The 13,725-nt window shown below is 38.7% G+C and overlaps 1 protein-coding gene across 5 annotated transcripts in view; it reads right to left on the reverse strand.

Moving 5' to 3' along the window:
• Window positions 1–2,258: 2,258 nt before the first annotated feature.
• actn1 (actinin, alpha 1) overlaps window positions 2,259–13,725 on the reverse strand; it is a 36,829-nt gene continuing 25,362 nt past the window's right edge. For 2 of the 5 annotated variants that reach the window (XM_066679959.1, XM_066679958.1), the window contains exons 10-21: window positions 13,609–13,725; window positions 13,295–13,442; window positions 12,840–12,990; window positions 12,001–12,109; window positions 10,916–11,056; window positions 9,822–10,004; window positions 9,211–9,345; window positions 8,763–8,942; window positions 8,458–8,604; window positions 5,957–6,022; window positions 4,570–4,728; window positions 2,259–3,832 (exon numbers count right to left, since the gene is read on the reverse strand). The exon at window positions 13,609–13,725 is cut by the window's right edge and continues 114 nt beyond it. In XM_066679959.1, the coding sequence (XP_066536056.1) occupies window positions 3,674–3,832; window positions 4,570–4,728; window positions 5,957–6,022; window positions 8,458–8,604; window positions 8,763–8,942; window positions 9,211–9,345; window positions 9,822–10,004; window positions 10,916–11,056; window positions 12,001–12,109; window positions 12,840–12,990; window positions 13,295–13,442; window positions 13,609–13,725 (1,695 nt within the window). In that variant the 3' untranslated portion in view covers window positions 2,259–3,673. Of the gene's footprint in view, window positions 3,833–4,569; window positions 4,729–5,956; window positions 6,023–6,438; window positions 6,520–8,457; window positions 8,605–8,762; window positions 8,943–9,210; window positions 9,346–9,821; window positions 10,005–10,915; window positions 11,057–12,000; window positions 12,110–12,839; window positions 12,991–13,294; window positions 13,443–13,608 lie in introns of all 5 variants that reach the window. The other 3 variants (XM_066679957.1, XM_066679956.1, XM_066679960.1) reach the window with 2 other exon arrangements.

Here is a 13,725-nt window from a genome sequence, read left to right on the forward strand (position 1 = left end):
AGCATCAGCGCCACCTACTGTATCTCTTTCTTAAAATCCCTCCTCAGAATCATCAAAATGACATTTAGAAAACAAATAAGTGAACCGTGTTCATTCAGTACACATATCATGAACATACAAGTAACTTTTTATTTCACACGATACATTTAAAAAAAACAACACACAGACACGTTATCCACGTTTGAAAATGTATTTTCCCTGGACGTAGTATTTAATTGTCTGAAGGTATTAATTGCAGCTTGATATCACATTACACGATTTGAATTTTTTAAGATATTTAATCAAATAATGTGATTAGAGTAATTTATATTAGTCTTATTATAAATATATTTACTGCAATCACAGTATTATTCATTCATTCATTCATCTGTAACCCTTATCCAGTTCAGGGTCACGGTGGGTCCAGAGCCTACCTGGAATCATTGGGCGCAAGGCGGGAATACACCCTGGAGGGGGCGCCAGTCCTTCACAGGGCAACACACACACACATTCACTCACACCTACGGACACTTTTGAATCGCCAATCCACCTTCCAACATGTGTTTTTGGACTGTGGGAGGAAACCGGAGCACCGGGAGGAAACCCACGCGGACACGGGGAGAACACGACACAGACAGTCACCCGGAGCGGGAATCGAACCCACAACCTCCAGGACCCTGGAGCTGTGTGACTGCGACACTAGAAAAAACATATAAGAAACAGCCTCAGACCATTATTCCTCCTCAAACATCTTTTCTATTGACATTATTGTTTCCAGTAGTCTTCTCCTGTCATCCACAAAATCAAGATTCATCCATCAAGAGTGCAAGTGAAACCATAATTATCCTGTACAGAGAACACATTTCCACTGTTCCAGAGTCTAGTGGTGGTGTTTTGACAGTAGTCCAGCAGACACTTGTCGTGGTGCATAGTCATTTTAAGTTTGTGTGCAATTTGATATGTGCTACACACTTTAGCACATGACTATATTACCCAGTAAACAACTTTATATCAGAAGTAAAAATGTTCCAGAGGTTTAAGTATGAGCTTCTGAAAGGAGTCCATCAAACACCACCATGTCTTCACCAGATAATATCAAGTGAGCAGAAGATATTATCAAATCAACACCAGATTTTATAAAGCGAGCATTTGGAACTTTCAGGTGCTTACCAGATACAACTGAACAATTTCCATATTCTGTAAAGTGAGGTCCAGGTATTCTCAGGTGTTCACCAGATATTGTAAGATAACCATATAGTTTAAGATGAGCAACAGAAACTATCATATGAGCACAGGATATTTTCAGGAGATGAAGACCCTGTTGAAAACGCACAAGTTAAATTAGGGTGACCAGATCTGAGATGGTGAAAAAAAGAAAGAATCTGAGGTGCAATTGTGTACTTCAGTGACATTTTCATTACATGTCATTGAGAAATGACATGATGTGGGCCAAGAGATCACGCCCCTCGCTGCCGTTGTATGTTTAGCTGAACCTATGTGTGCTTTTAGGTCCTGTACACCTTTATTTGCTACAAATGGGAAAACATTGGAATTTCTTTTTTAATTCATCCGAGAACTTACATTTACGTTTCGGCATAGCTGCTCGAGCTGAGGGTAGGTACATGAGCTTTGCCTGACGTAAATAAGGACTACTGACGTGAAGACTGACCAATTAAATGTTTTTACAGAGAAGGTTATCGACCAATAACGGTAGCTCTACAGTCAGACCGTCCAATCAGAAGATTCTAGGCTACTTCACCGCTCCCCCTTCTCACTCAAGGGAACCAATCGGAGTAGGGGAGGGCGGGACTAGTTTGTGAACGAAACGCTTCTCGAAGTTCTATGTAAACTCTAGAAAAACAAAATCCCGGACGTTTGTGAAATTCCGCCCAGACATTTTTTAAGTCTAAAAAAGAGGACATGTCCGGGTAAAAGAGGACGTCTGGTCACCCTAGTTAAATTCAACTGAGCACCAGACACTTTAAAATGAGTAAAAGATTCTATAAAGTCAGCACCAGATCAGGTGAGTGCAAAATTTATATCTGGTTAATTTTTTTTCCTAAAATAAAAATACACCATATACTCTCTGAGGCAGTTAAACTGTGTAATTTAAAAAGGACCAAGCGACTACTAAGTTTAACTACTAAAATTGTGAAAATGAAATGTGTCCTTGTGTATTCCATTAATATTTTTATAAAATCTTTTTCATATCTATTATTTAATAGCAGAAAATATGAACTGCAACATAGCAAAAAACAAAAAAACACATCTGATTGCCATTTTCTTCCTTTATTTAATTTTTTCTTGCTTTTTTCTTTTTTTTAATCAGGTGAAGAAAAATACCTTTTTGTTCTGTATAATAAAATATGTTTACTTTATTTTTTATGAAGAGGAAAACAAAACAAAGATGAAGTAAAAACAGAAAGGATTTTCATCTTTCTTTCTCTCTTACTCTCTCCTCATGTATAAAAGCTGAGGAAGCTTTATTTCTGTGTTGCAGAAGCAATAAAACAGACAGAGCAAGAAGTCAGTATATTACACACACACGTTGCAGGGAGAAGGATAAAAAGGGGCATACAAAAAAAATAAAAAATAAAAATAAAAATGTATCGAGCATCATTGAGCCATGCTGGTAGAAGTTCCTCTGGCCTGCTGAGCTGAGGTCACAGGTCAAACTGACCAGACCAACCACCTTAAAAGAAGGCAAGGAGTAACTGCATGCTGTAACCATGGCAACAGTGAAATAGAAATATGAATGTTGATCTGCATAGCATAGAGCAAAAGTCTATAACTGTAAATCTTAAAAGTGGGAAGTGTTTACAATAAAATGAGCAGTCTGTGAAGATGGTGTCCAGTTTGTAAGATATACAGGTCTGGGGACTTGAGCCAAATGGTTTGAAAACAAGTCTATATATATATATCTACTGGCTTTTTAATGATGTATGGTCTTTTTTTACAAACAATGGGGAAATTCAATATTGCAAGAATAAATGAATCAATGTAAATCTTAATTAATTAATAAGATATAGTATCTGATGTCCTTGTTTCCTGTATTTGCATGTATTTGCGTGTTATTATTTAATTGCCAAGTCTACAGCAGCACTTGTGTTGATTAAAATTTATTGTGATGTGTAGTATTGTCTTTTTTAAGTATTGTTATAGTATACACTTATGCTGTTTTTATATGTTGGTGATAAACACCTCATGGTAAACAAGACATTAACTATTTTTTTCATGGAAGTTAAAAGTGGAAAATAATGCTGAAAAAAATCTGACGTTGCACTGATCATAACATTAAACAAGATGCTCCATCAAGAGATCGATTTTCCCAGCTTTCTGAATGCATTTAATCAGTTGTAGTATTTTTTTAATTATAAATGCAAGTGCCAACATGCAATACATGTAAAACAAAATTAAAATATTTAGCAAAAACACAACAATGTGTATTCTAAATGCATTTAGGATAAAAGAGTGGCTAACGCAAACACCACTTTCACCCATGCGCTCATCGCTGTTGATTCTATGAACTTTCAACGGCAACTTGTAAACACTGCATTACAGCATAGTCTTGGCTTTGCTGTTGCCATAGTAACGGCTAGTTACAGCTAGTATCCTGGTCTTAGATCAGTGCAGATGGGTCACTTCAGTCCAGTGGCAAGAAGCAGAGGCTGTGTGTGTGTGTTTGTGTGTGTGTTTAGAGGTCGCTCTCTCCATATAGAGCAGTGGAGAAGGACATATAATCAAGAGCTCCAGGGACGGCGTCAGGTCCGGTATATGGAGACATTCGGTTAATACAGTACTCCGCCTGATCCGGGGGCAGTTCACGCCTCAACTCCTCCGCCAAAATGTAGTTCTGGTCAGAAACAAACATTAAACAAATTCAAAACACACACACTAACCATGACAATGAAGAAGGTGATGTTCATATACTGTATTCAGGGCTGAATAATGTAGGGGAAACCTCTAATTGTGATATTTCTCAAGAATGTGGTTATTTTAATAAATTAAGCTCTATGGTTTTTCCTTTTTTATTCAGGCTTGTCAACACTTTTTTTATTTCGGCTCCAGTGGATGCTGCATAAGCCAGCATCAACATAAAGGAAGAATCCTCATTCCCATGCACTGTACATTGATTTGTTACAATTGTGTGTGTTAAGGCTGGGAATTTTATTTTTTTTTTTTGTTTATATTGTATTTCCTTAAAAATGGTATTATGGTTTTATACAATATAAAACAGCACTGATATTTCTTGTATGTGAAAGAATATAACATATACCATGAATATTCATATACCATGAAAAATATTCATAACATGGATGGATTACCAGCTTAAACAATTGTTTTGTGTAGTGTGCACTTATGTATATTTATAGCCTGTATATCACACTTAAAAAAAATACATAATCAACTCTGTGAATGTTTATGAACTAAAGACAAACAAATCATTAGGCAATAAATGACTTAATCTACAGGATGAATAGATGGATGGATGGATCTTGCTCTCTCTCACTCTGTTACTCTATATAACTCTCTCTCACACTCTCTCATTCTCTCTCTCACCCTCTCTCGTTTATGAGTTTGTTTATGTACCTTGTCTCCAGCGAGGACTTTAAAGGAAGCCATGACTTGGTCTGCCGTGTCTGTGTCTGCAGTTTCTCGTGACATAAAGTCGATGAAGGCCTGAAAGGTCACGACCCCAAGTCTGTTCGGGTCCACAATGCTCATGATCCGAGCAAACTCTGCTTCACCCTGCGGAGCACAGCAGCGTGTCTGAGATATCGCTATGGTCACTGTCACCAGGGCAGCTACAAAACACAACAGTAACTACGTCTACAATAGCAGATTTCCTCAACAACTGACATGTCCAGTCTCCCAAAAACTGCATGTTTAGAAAAGAAGGGAAACACTTATTGGAAGACAATTGTTTTTCTAGGTAGTTTTGGAGTAATTCTATTGGTCCCCTCTACATGAGGTCTGACATAATGTAAATTACATCATCAGGTTTCAAATGACAGGGCAGGGCATTAAAGTGTTACGCCAGGACAAATCAGATTTGCTCAAGTGTCATCAGTCAACTGAGATGTTTGTTGTCTGGTGTATGGTTTTGTTCTGTTAGTTATGGAACTATAAGACTATAGCTAACAACAATGGGAGTTTAACTATCACCTCTCTCATTTATAACCTCTAATAAAGTTCTTCCTTTGTTTGCTAACCATAACCCATCAGTTTGAGTTAGAATAGTATTAAAGGGAAGTCTCGGGCAGTTTTGTGGTGTTCAGCAAATTAATTTTGTTGATGTTTGGTTCCTTAAAACAAGGCTTTTTCATAGTGTGTTTTGTTATGTCCGGTGATGTTTTGCAATGTTTATTAAGTTACAAAACATGAGAATACTATATCATTGATCTTAAATTGACAAATGCCTTCTTTAAAATATCTCTATGTAAAAGTCATTCATGTTTAAGGGTTTGGCTAACATCTTATTAGAAACCCCATAGGTGTGCAAGTAGAAATTAACATTAGATGTGTTGAAACTTGATTTTTGAAGACATCACAATAGTTACAGCCTAGATTTATAGCTATTGGGTACATATTGATAAGCCTATTACTAACACCTATACAATTACCAGTCAGTGAGAATGTCTTGGCTAAAACTTCCCTAAACCTTCAACTACAAAAATGTTTTCTAGCACAAATAAAACAGAGCCAGATGAGAATTATTACAGGTCACTGCATTTAAAAGGCCAAATTCCTATATTTCTCTTACATTGTTGTTGTGTTTCTCAGTTAAGTTCATTTTATGTTCCAAAATGCAGAATTTATAATAGATTCTTATGTCACTAATATATATGACTAATATATATGAAGTGTGAATAGGCAGGGCTTAACTGCTGTACAGCTATTTCATGTCATGTGCCCTTTAAATGGTTGCTGTTGTGTTATTATTTAATCATTACCAGATTATGACTCTCTGCTTTACCATATTATAACCCATGGAGATCAGGCAGGTGCGGAAATCTTCACCATCCATCAAGCCTGTTCTCTTCTACAGGAGCCCACGAGGAACAAACACATATGTAGAAGAAGGGAGGAGGAGGAGGAGGAGGAGAAGGTGGTAAAAGAAGAGGGAAAAGAACCAGAGGAAGAGGAGCAATAAAGGCAAGGAAAGTGTAAAATATTTGAAACCAGTGGCAATAAACCAAGGGTGAGATAAACAAGAATTAAAGAGCAGGTTTGGGGGGTGGGGGGCAGATCAGAGAAGGAGAAAAGAGACAGAAAGAGTGAAGGAGATTCCGAGTGAAATACAGCAGCAGAGCAGGAGAGAGAGAGAGAGAAAGACAGACAGAGAGAGGGAGACAAATATATAGAAAGAAAGAAAGACACAAGAAAGAAAGAAAGACACAAGAAAGAAAGAAGATACTGGAGGTTAATTCCTTTGTTGGGGTGTGTGAAAGTGTGTACCTGGGCATCATTGGCGATATCAAAGCCCAAACTGATGAGACACGCTTTAAACTCCTCAGGTCCCAGAGTCCCCGAGTGGTCCTGGGGTCAGGGGCAAGGGCCGAGGGCATGCAGCACACGCGTGGGTTTGGTGGGCATGCGTTAAGGAGGGTGGGGGTGTGTGGGAGTGGGGGGAGGGCAGTGATGGTGTTGGTGATGATTGGTCCATGCATTTTGGAGACAAAGAGAAGAAAAGTGCACAAACATTAGCACAGTGCAGACAGTGTGCTCGGTTGTGTCTGTGAGGGGTGATTTCAACATTTTATTTACATTTAAAACTATATATGTAACTTATTTAACTGTGCTAGAATATTATTAACCCTTTAACTGTTATAAGAGAAAAGCTTTAATGGTGGTTATTTGTGCTGTATGTTCTTAAAAGTAATGAATGGTGCTGTAATTTGGTTAACTGGGATTTATTCACTGTGGTATTTCTGATTAAAAGCAGTTAACTGTGCATTAGTGTGACTTATGGCTCTATATTCAAAGTTTACTTTGTAGTTTCAGTTATTAAAAATGGTTATCAGTGCTACTGTGTGGCAAACCATGCTTTATTCTTAGTGAACTCTGCTGTATTTGTGTTTTTAAGTGGTTATCTGTGCTGGTTAACAAGAGGAAGTGTTAATGCAGCGTGACTACAGTCAGTGGACTGTGTTCAGGTTTGTGTTAATTACCTCGTATACACAGTGTACCAAACCTAACACTCTTATTTTATCATTAATTATATAAAATTATGGTCTAATCATATACCAGATCAGATATTCATACATGAAAACGTGCAAACAAACCCACACCTAAGTCTCGCTGAAAAAAAACATACAGAACTGAGTCTTTTTGTTATTCTATTATTGCAAGGTAGAGTGGAACAGGATGACAGAAGGAGATGTAGGTTCAGAACATTCATTCATACTAAATCAATACTGTTTCATGGTTGATCCTGACAGACTGGAGATTCATTCTGGAGTAAAAGCAATGCTTTTGTCTCTAATTATTGAAATAACTGTACAAAAGCATGCAACATTAATCTGGCTGCAACGGAACATCTCCATGCCAGACATTAAATCAATGTCTTGGATTTAGGTCTTCAGCTGGTATTTAACCCGCAGAAGTGTGTCATTTCAGAAGCACAATTATTTCCCTGGAATGTATTTGTGTGTGTGTGTGTGTGTGTGTGTGTGATAAAGGATGTTTATATTATTGTGTACTCAGTCTGTCTGGAAACTCGCTAAATAAGGAGTTTCTCTCACAGTGACTCAAGATGTTGTAAACAGCATACTTTAAACCATCTGTGTGTAATCCCTTCCTATATACAAACACTTTACATGCAGCAGCAGAATTGCTCAAATAACAAGCATTAAAGTTCAAAAGCATTAGCCAGTCTTAATGTATTAATAATTATTAATCAATTAAATGTATTTAATTTCAAGCCAAGTGAATGTTTATACTGTTTAAGAATATCCACTTCACCCTGTGTTGTTACTGAATAAATATTTAACCCTTAGACGTCACAGATAATCATGCTGTAACTTCATATCAATTATCATTTCTCACCCATAGAAAGTCCAGACGAGGGACACAGGAAGATGGGTGTGCTGAAACTTGAAATTTTAAGCAGCATAAACTTGGCATATATAAGGATTTCTTGTAAAAAAAAAAAAAAAGTACATCCACTAAACCTAAAATTAAACAGAATGTGTCACATCTAGCTTTAATGAGGAAATACAAACAACAGATATGTCAAACCAAAGACACTGCTGTACTGTCTGTTCTTAGAATTGACCAATGAGATCAGGCCAGTGATGGCACCCAAAATCAGAGCGAGATATATACAATGATTCAAAAGTATAATAACAGAACTTTCAATGTGTATACCTTGGCAGAGCGTGTATGCTCATTTGTGTAGCATAAGTGGGTGTACGTGAGTGTGTGTGTGTGTGTGTGTGTGTGTGTGTGTGTGTGTGCACACTGTCTATTACTGACCCGGTCAAAGTGGTTAAAGGAAGCTCTGAACTCGCTGAGCTGTTCCTGGCTGATCCCCTTGGCGTCTCGGGTCAGGATCTGGTTCTCAATTTCATTGATGGTTCTGGCAATTGTGGTCAGTAGCTGCTCCCACCCCACGCGGATATGCTGATGAAACACAGCCAGGGTTTATATGTGTCCAAGAACCATTTTGTTTACCTCAGCTTAGTTTACATACAAAATGATAAATATTGGCATAATAATCACTATACAATGAAAACACTATAGCAAATTATCTGTGTGTGTGTGTGTGTGTGTGTGTATACCTCCATGGTGTAGTTGGTGTGTTTGTTGTCAAATATGAGTGCCTCTTGGATCTGCTGATGGTCTCCCTCCAGTTGGTCGATCTTTGGTTTGTAGTTGACGATGCTCTTCTCGTACTGACGAAGGTGAGTCAGCTGATCCTCCAGAGTACCATGCATCTCTATAGAGATACGACCAATTTCCTGCACACAGACACACACACATACAGAGAGAACCCTTTATAAACAATAACTTCAGACTTCCATCCAACGCCATTGCAAAACAATGCTATTTTTATGCAGTTTTATGTATAAAGCTGTTTGGTATAAAGGTCTAATGTACAAGTTTGTAAATTGTTTTAAAAATTAATATAAGCTGTTACTTATTTTCACTTGGCATTTGATCAGAACTGTGAAAACATTTGCAGGCAGTCATATAAACAAAACTGTACATTCTTTGCTAGATACTGACCTCCATCTTGGTCTGGATCCATGGTCCGATGACGTTAGCTTGGTTAGCGAACTGTCTGCGAAGTCGTTCGTTATTCTGCTGCCGTGCATGTTCCTCTATCAGAGCCTGGTCTCTTTGAGGAACCAACTGTCTCACCTACACACACACACACACACACACACACACACACACACACACACACACACACATAATGATGACACAACATTTTTAACATACCCATAGATGTAACCGTCCAGACTTCTATTTCACACAGAAGAGTTTGTCAGGCAGTTGGATAAAATGAGCCCTAATTTAAAAAAAAGCATAGACATAAATAGTAACACGAGTGAGCATCACAAAACCAAAACACTCCCACTGGATCCATCAAAGCTGTTTACACAAGCTGCAAGTGCTCCGCCCTCCACACTGTAGTCACTGCAGCGCCTTTCGTTAAAACACACAAAATCCAAAAAGAGATAAAGAAATGTTGTAATGTGGTTTGATACTGTCACAATTTTTCTTATGAACACTAACCCAAATGAGACAGATAAAAGGGAAATGATTAATGTGAGATTAAATGTTTACTTTAATCACTGGGGTGATGTCTGTTTCCAGTAGGGGGCAGCACTGACCTTGTCCCATTTTGCATTGATCTCAGTGGGGTTGATGGTGGTGTAAGGGTTGGTTCCTGCCATGTTAACATGGTACGTCTGTACAATTTTTGCAATCTCATTGTGGATCCCGAGAATTGCCTGACGCTCCTTATCTGCTTCTGGCAGAGTCGCTTTAAACTGTTCATGAGCTGTACTCAAACCCTGTTTCACACACACACAGATGCACAGAGGCACACAGACACTATTATTCAGAGACTAAAAAGCAGATTAATGAGTCGGAAAGATAGATGGACAACTTTTTTAATGGAGAAGTAAAGGGATATAATGTTTGGAATATTGTAATTATGGACTGAAAATGGATGTAAGTATAGAACTATGGAGTTGAAGAAATTATTTATGGATGAATGGATGGAGAAAGGGTGGTACAATGGTGAAATTCAGCTCCAGGGATCACACAGCTCCAGGGTCCTGGGGATGTGGGTTTGAGCCATGCCTTGGAGTCACTTGTCTATGAGGAATGTGGTGTGTTCTCCCTGTGTCCGAATGAATTTCTTCCAGGTGCTCTGGTTTCCCCACACGATCCAAACACACGCTGATAGGTGGATTGGCCATGCAAAAGTGTCTATAGGTGTGAGTGTGTGAGTGAATGTGTGAGTGTGTGGTGCCCTGTGATGGACTGGTTCCCCCTCCAGGGTGTATTCCAGCCCTGTGCCCAATGATTACATGTAGGCTCCAGACCCACCACAACCCTGAAATGGATGGATGAAAATAAATGGAGATCCAATGAAAGGATGTACTTTTGGACAGACAGAGAGATATGCCCAGTTGGATTAAAAGGACAGACAGACACATGAATGTATTTATTCTATATCTTTAAATAAAGTAGTTAATGGAAGAATGGATGGATGATTTGTTGGATGAAAGGATGGAGGGATAGACTGATAGAAAGACAGCACATCGATGGTTGAATGAATAACTTTTGGAAAGACAGACAGATGCAAATTTGTATAGAAAAAAATAACAGATGGATGTACAAATTGATGGAGAGATAAAGGGGATGGACGAATGGATCTTAGGACAGACTGAAGGGTAGATTTAGGGATGAAATGTACCTGTATCTCCTCAATAGTGTGGACGATGAAGGTGTCCTGTAGATCCTCCATTGCTCCCTCCATCCAATTGTTGAAGGGCGCCGCCCTTTTGGCAAACTCCAAGTACAACTGATCAATTGTCTCCAACAGCTTCTCTGTTCTCTGAAACACCACACACACACACACACAAACAAATCACACACCAGGGCTTCCCACAGTGCTTTACAGTTAGGGCAACCGCCTCCCCCTACACCCTCAATTTGTTTCGTACAATTTCATTCATTTTCTTATCAAAGCTTACAATATGTTTGCGAGTGGCTTTCTGCAATGTCCAGTGAAACACTCAATAATAAGAGATCCTTCCAAAGTTCCAAAGTACTTTCTGTGACTTGTTTAATGTGTTATTCCTCGGTTTTCAGTCACAAACACGCATTCTGAAGTATAACCCAGTGTTTAAAGCAAGCTGTGTGTAGTTCCCCTGGGGCTGTGTGTACATGAGGTCAGAGCATGTGCAGCCCATGCTTGTAAAGAATGTTTTGAATCATTGATTTGAATTTGCAGTGGATTCGTGAAGTGATTCAGTCAGTGGATCGACTCTACACTCAACCCATCATGTAAGTTCCTCAAAGCATCCAAACATGACACAGAGCAAATAATTCACAAAATATCAATGGATTTTTTAAACGCTGAACGATGACTTGGTTTGTTTTTTGAGCTTTGATTCCCATTGCGAGCACGTGTGGGGATGGTTACAAGGTTGTTGCCCTATTGTCCACCCCCCCCTGGTCACAAACAAGAACCAGTGAATCACAACGACTATAACCACACTTATCACATGTACACACTAATCACACATTAATCAATAGCCTCCAACAGATTCTCTGCTCTCTGATGCACCATAAACACAATACTCACTCATCACACAACTTTTCTGTCCTCCGAAACACACATACATGCAGAGCAAACTATTCATACATTCCTCACACATTCACACTAATCATAGCTTCTCTGTGTCCTGAAAGACAACAAACACACACTGATCATAAACTAATCACATATGTGTATGCTTGAGTGTGTGCGTATATATGTGTGTGTGTGTGTGTAACCTGTAAGGCCTCGCTCCGTTTCTGGGTCAGAGCTCCAAGAGCATCCCACTGATCACAGATCTTCTGACAGCGAGCGTTTACACTCGGAGAATCATAATACTCCAGCTCACTAGAGAGAGAGTGACAGACAGAGAAAGGGTTAGAACACAGAAAAAAAGCAGAGTAAAACAGAGAGAGAAACAAAGAGGTAATACCAACTTTTGACCATGTTACAAAACAGTACTTGTGCAAAAAGAAAACTAAACAAACATATTGTTGCAGTCCAATGAAAAAAATATCTTCATTTTTGTGGATTTTGAATTTACTACATCTTTTGATCTTCATATTGTGAAGATTTATTATGTAATAAGAACATTTATACTACAGAGTGTTTACCGTGTGATTAGACCTTGAAAAGATTGTTTATTGTATGAGACCTTATTTAGAGTTTTGACTGTAAAGAGAGTGTTCATGGTTTGAGAGTGTTTAGAAATTAACAAGAGTGTTTTTGGTGTGGGTTTTAGTGTTTAGACTGTAAAATGCTGGGAGTCTGAGAGTGTTAAGACTGTCTATTTAAAGAGGAGTGTAAACAGACTTCAGCTCTAAAGCGATACCAGCAGTTGGTTTGACTCGGTCCTGGTGGGCAGCGAGATTAGAGTGTTTAGGCTGTAAAGAGTGTTTATGGTGTGAGGACTGAGTGTTTACACTGTAAATAGAGTGTTCATTGTATGAGCTTTAAGAGTGACTAGACTGTAAAAACAGAATGAGTTAGATAGTATTTAGACTGTAAAAAAACTTTTTATGCTGTGAGCATTTAGACTGTAAAGACAATGTTTATTTAAAGAGAAGGGTAAACAGACTTTAGCTCCTGAGCGATGGCAGCAATCTGTTCGACTCTGTCCTGGTGGGCAGCAAGGTCACTTTCGAATGCTTCATGTTTTTTCAGGAGAGCTTTAATTTCAGACAGAGATGCCGTCTCGTAGTCCTTTTGGTTTAGCATTGCCTCCTTACCTGCAGGGGCAACATACACATATAACATGTCAAAAATCAGAGATAAATCAGTAAAGTAGGTGTTTGAGATAACTAGTTTATACCAATAAACTTGATTTAGACCAAATCTGAGGATTCTAGTTCTTTTGTTAGCACTTGTCCTTTTGACCAAGCATTACTTCGGTATTTTTTTGTGAATATATTAAACTGAGTATTGTCCAGTGGGAATGTCATATTAGATAGGCTGGAATCTGGGCTTGAGTTATATGTGTGTTGTGTGTGTGTGTTTATGTGTCTGTCTGTGTGGGTCTGCTTGTGTTCATACCCTCTGTCCAGGCCTCATGAATGGCTGCTTTTTGGCGGAATTTTTCAGCAAGATGATCAAGTCTCTCTAGTCTGCGAATTTCATTCAGAAGCCATTCCTCATAACCTTTCTCTGCACCCTCTAGCCCCCCCCAGGCATTAGCGATGTCCTATACACAAACACACACAAAATGTCTGTTCATACATCATGACATTTTTAAATGTGAAAGGAATGTAAAAAAAAACCAGTATGTTCAAATGGATTGTCCAATTTACGATGAATTGTCAAGGGAGATTTAAACGGGTTATGTTAAGTAACCGACAGAGTGTTCTTACCGACACCATCTTTCCTTCTGAGGGCATGAAGGCAGGCCGGTTGCTGAGCCTCAGCTTGGTTTGCAGGGTGTTGAAATTGATCTCCAGCTGACACTTCTCCTGGACTTTGGGAGGTTT

This window comes from Hoplias malabaricus, chromosome 8 (assembly GCF_029633855.1).
Source record: "Hoplias malabaricus isolate fHopMal1 chromosome 8, fHopMal1.hap1, whole genome shotgun sequence".
NCBI classification, from domain to species: Eukaryota; Metazoa; Chordata; class Actinopteri; order Characiformes; family Erythrinidae; genus Hoplias; species Hoplias malabaricus.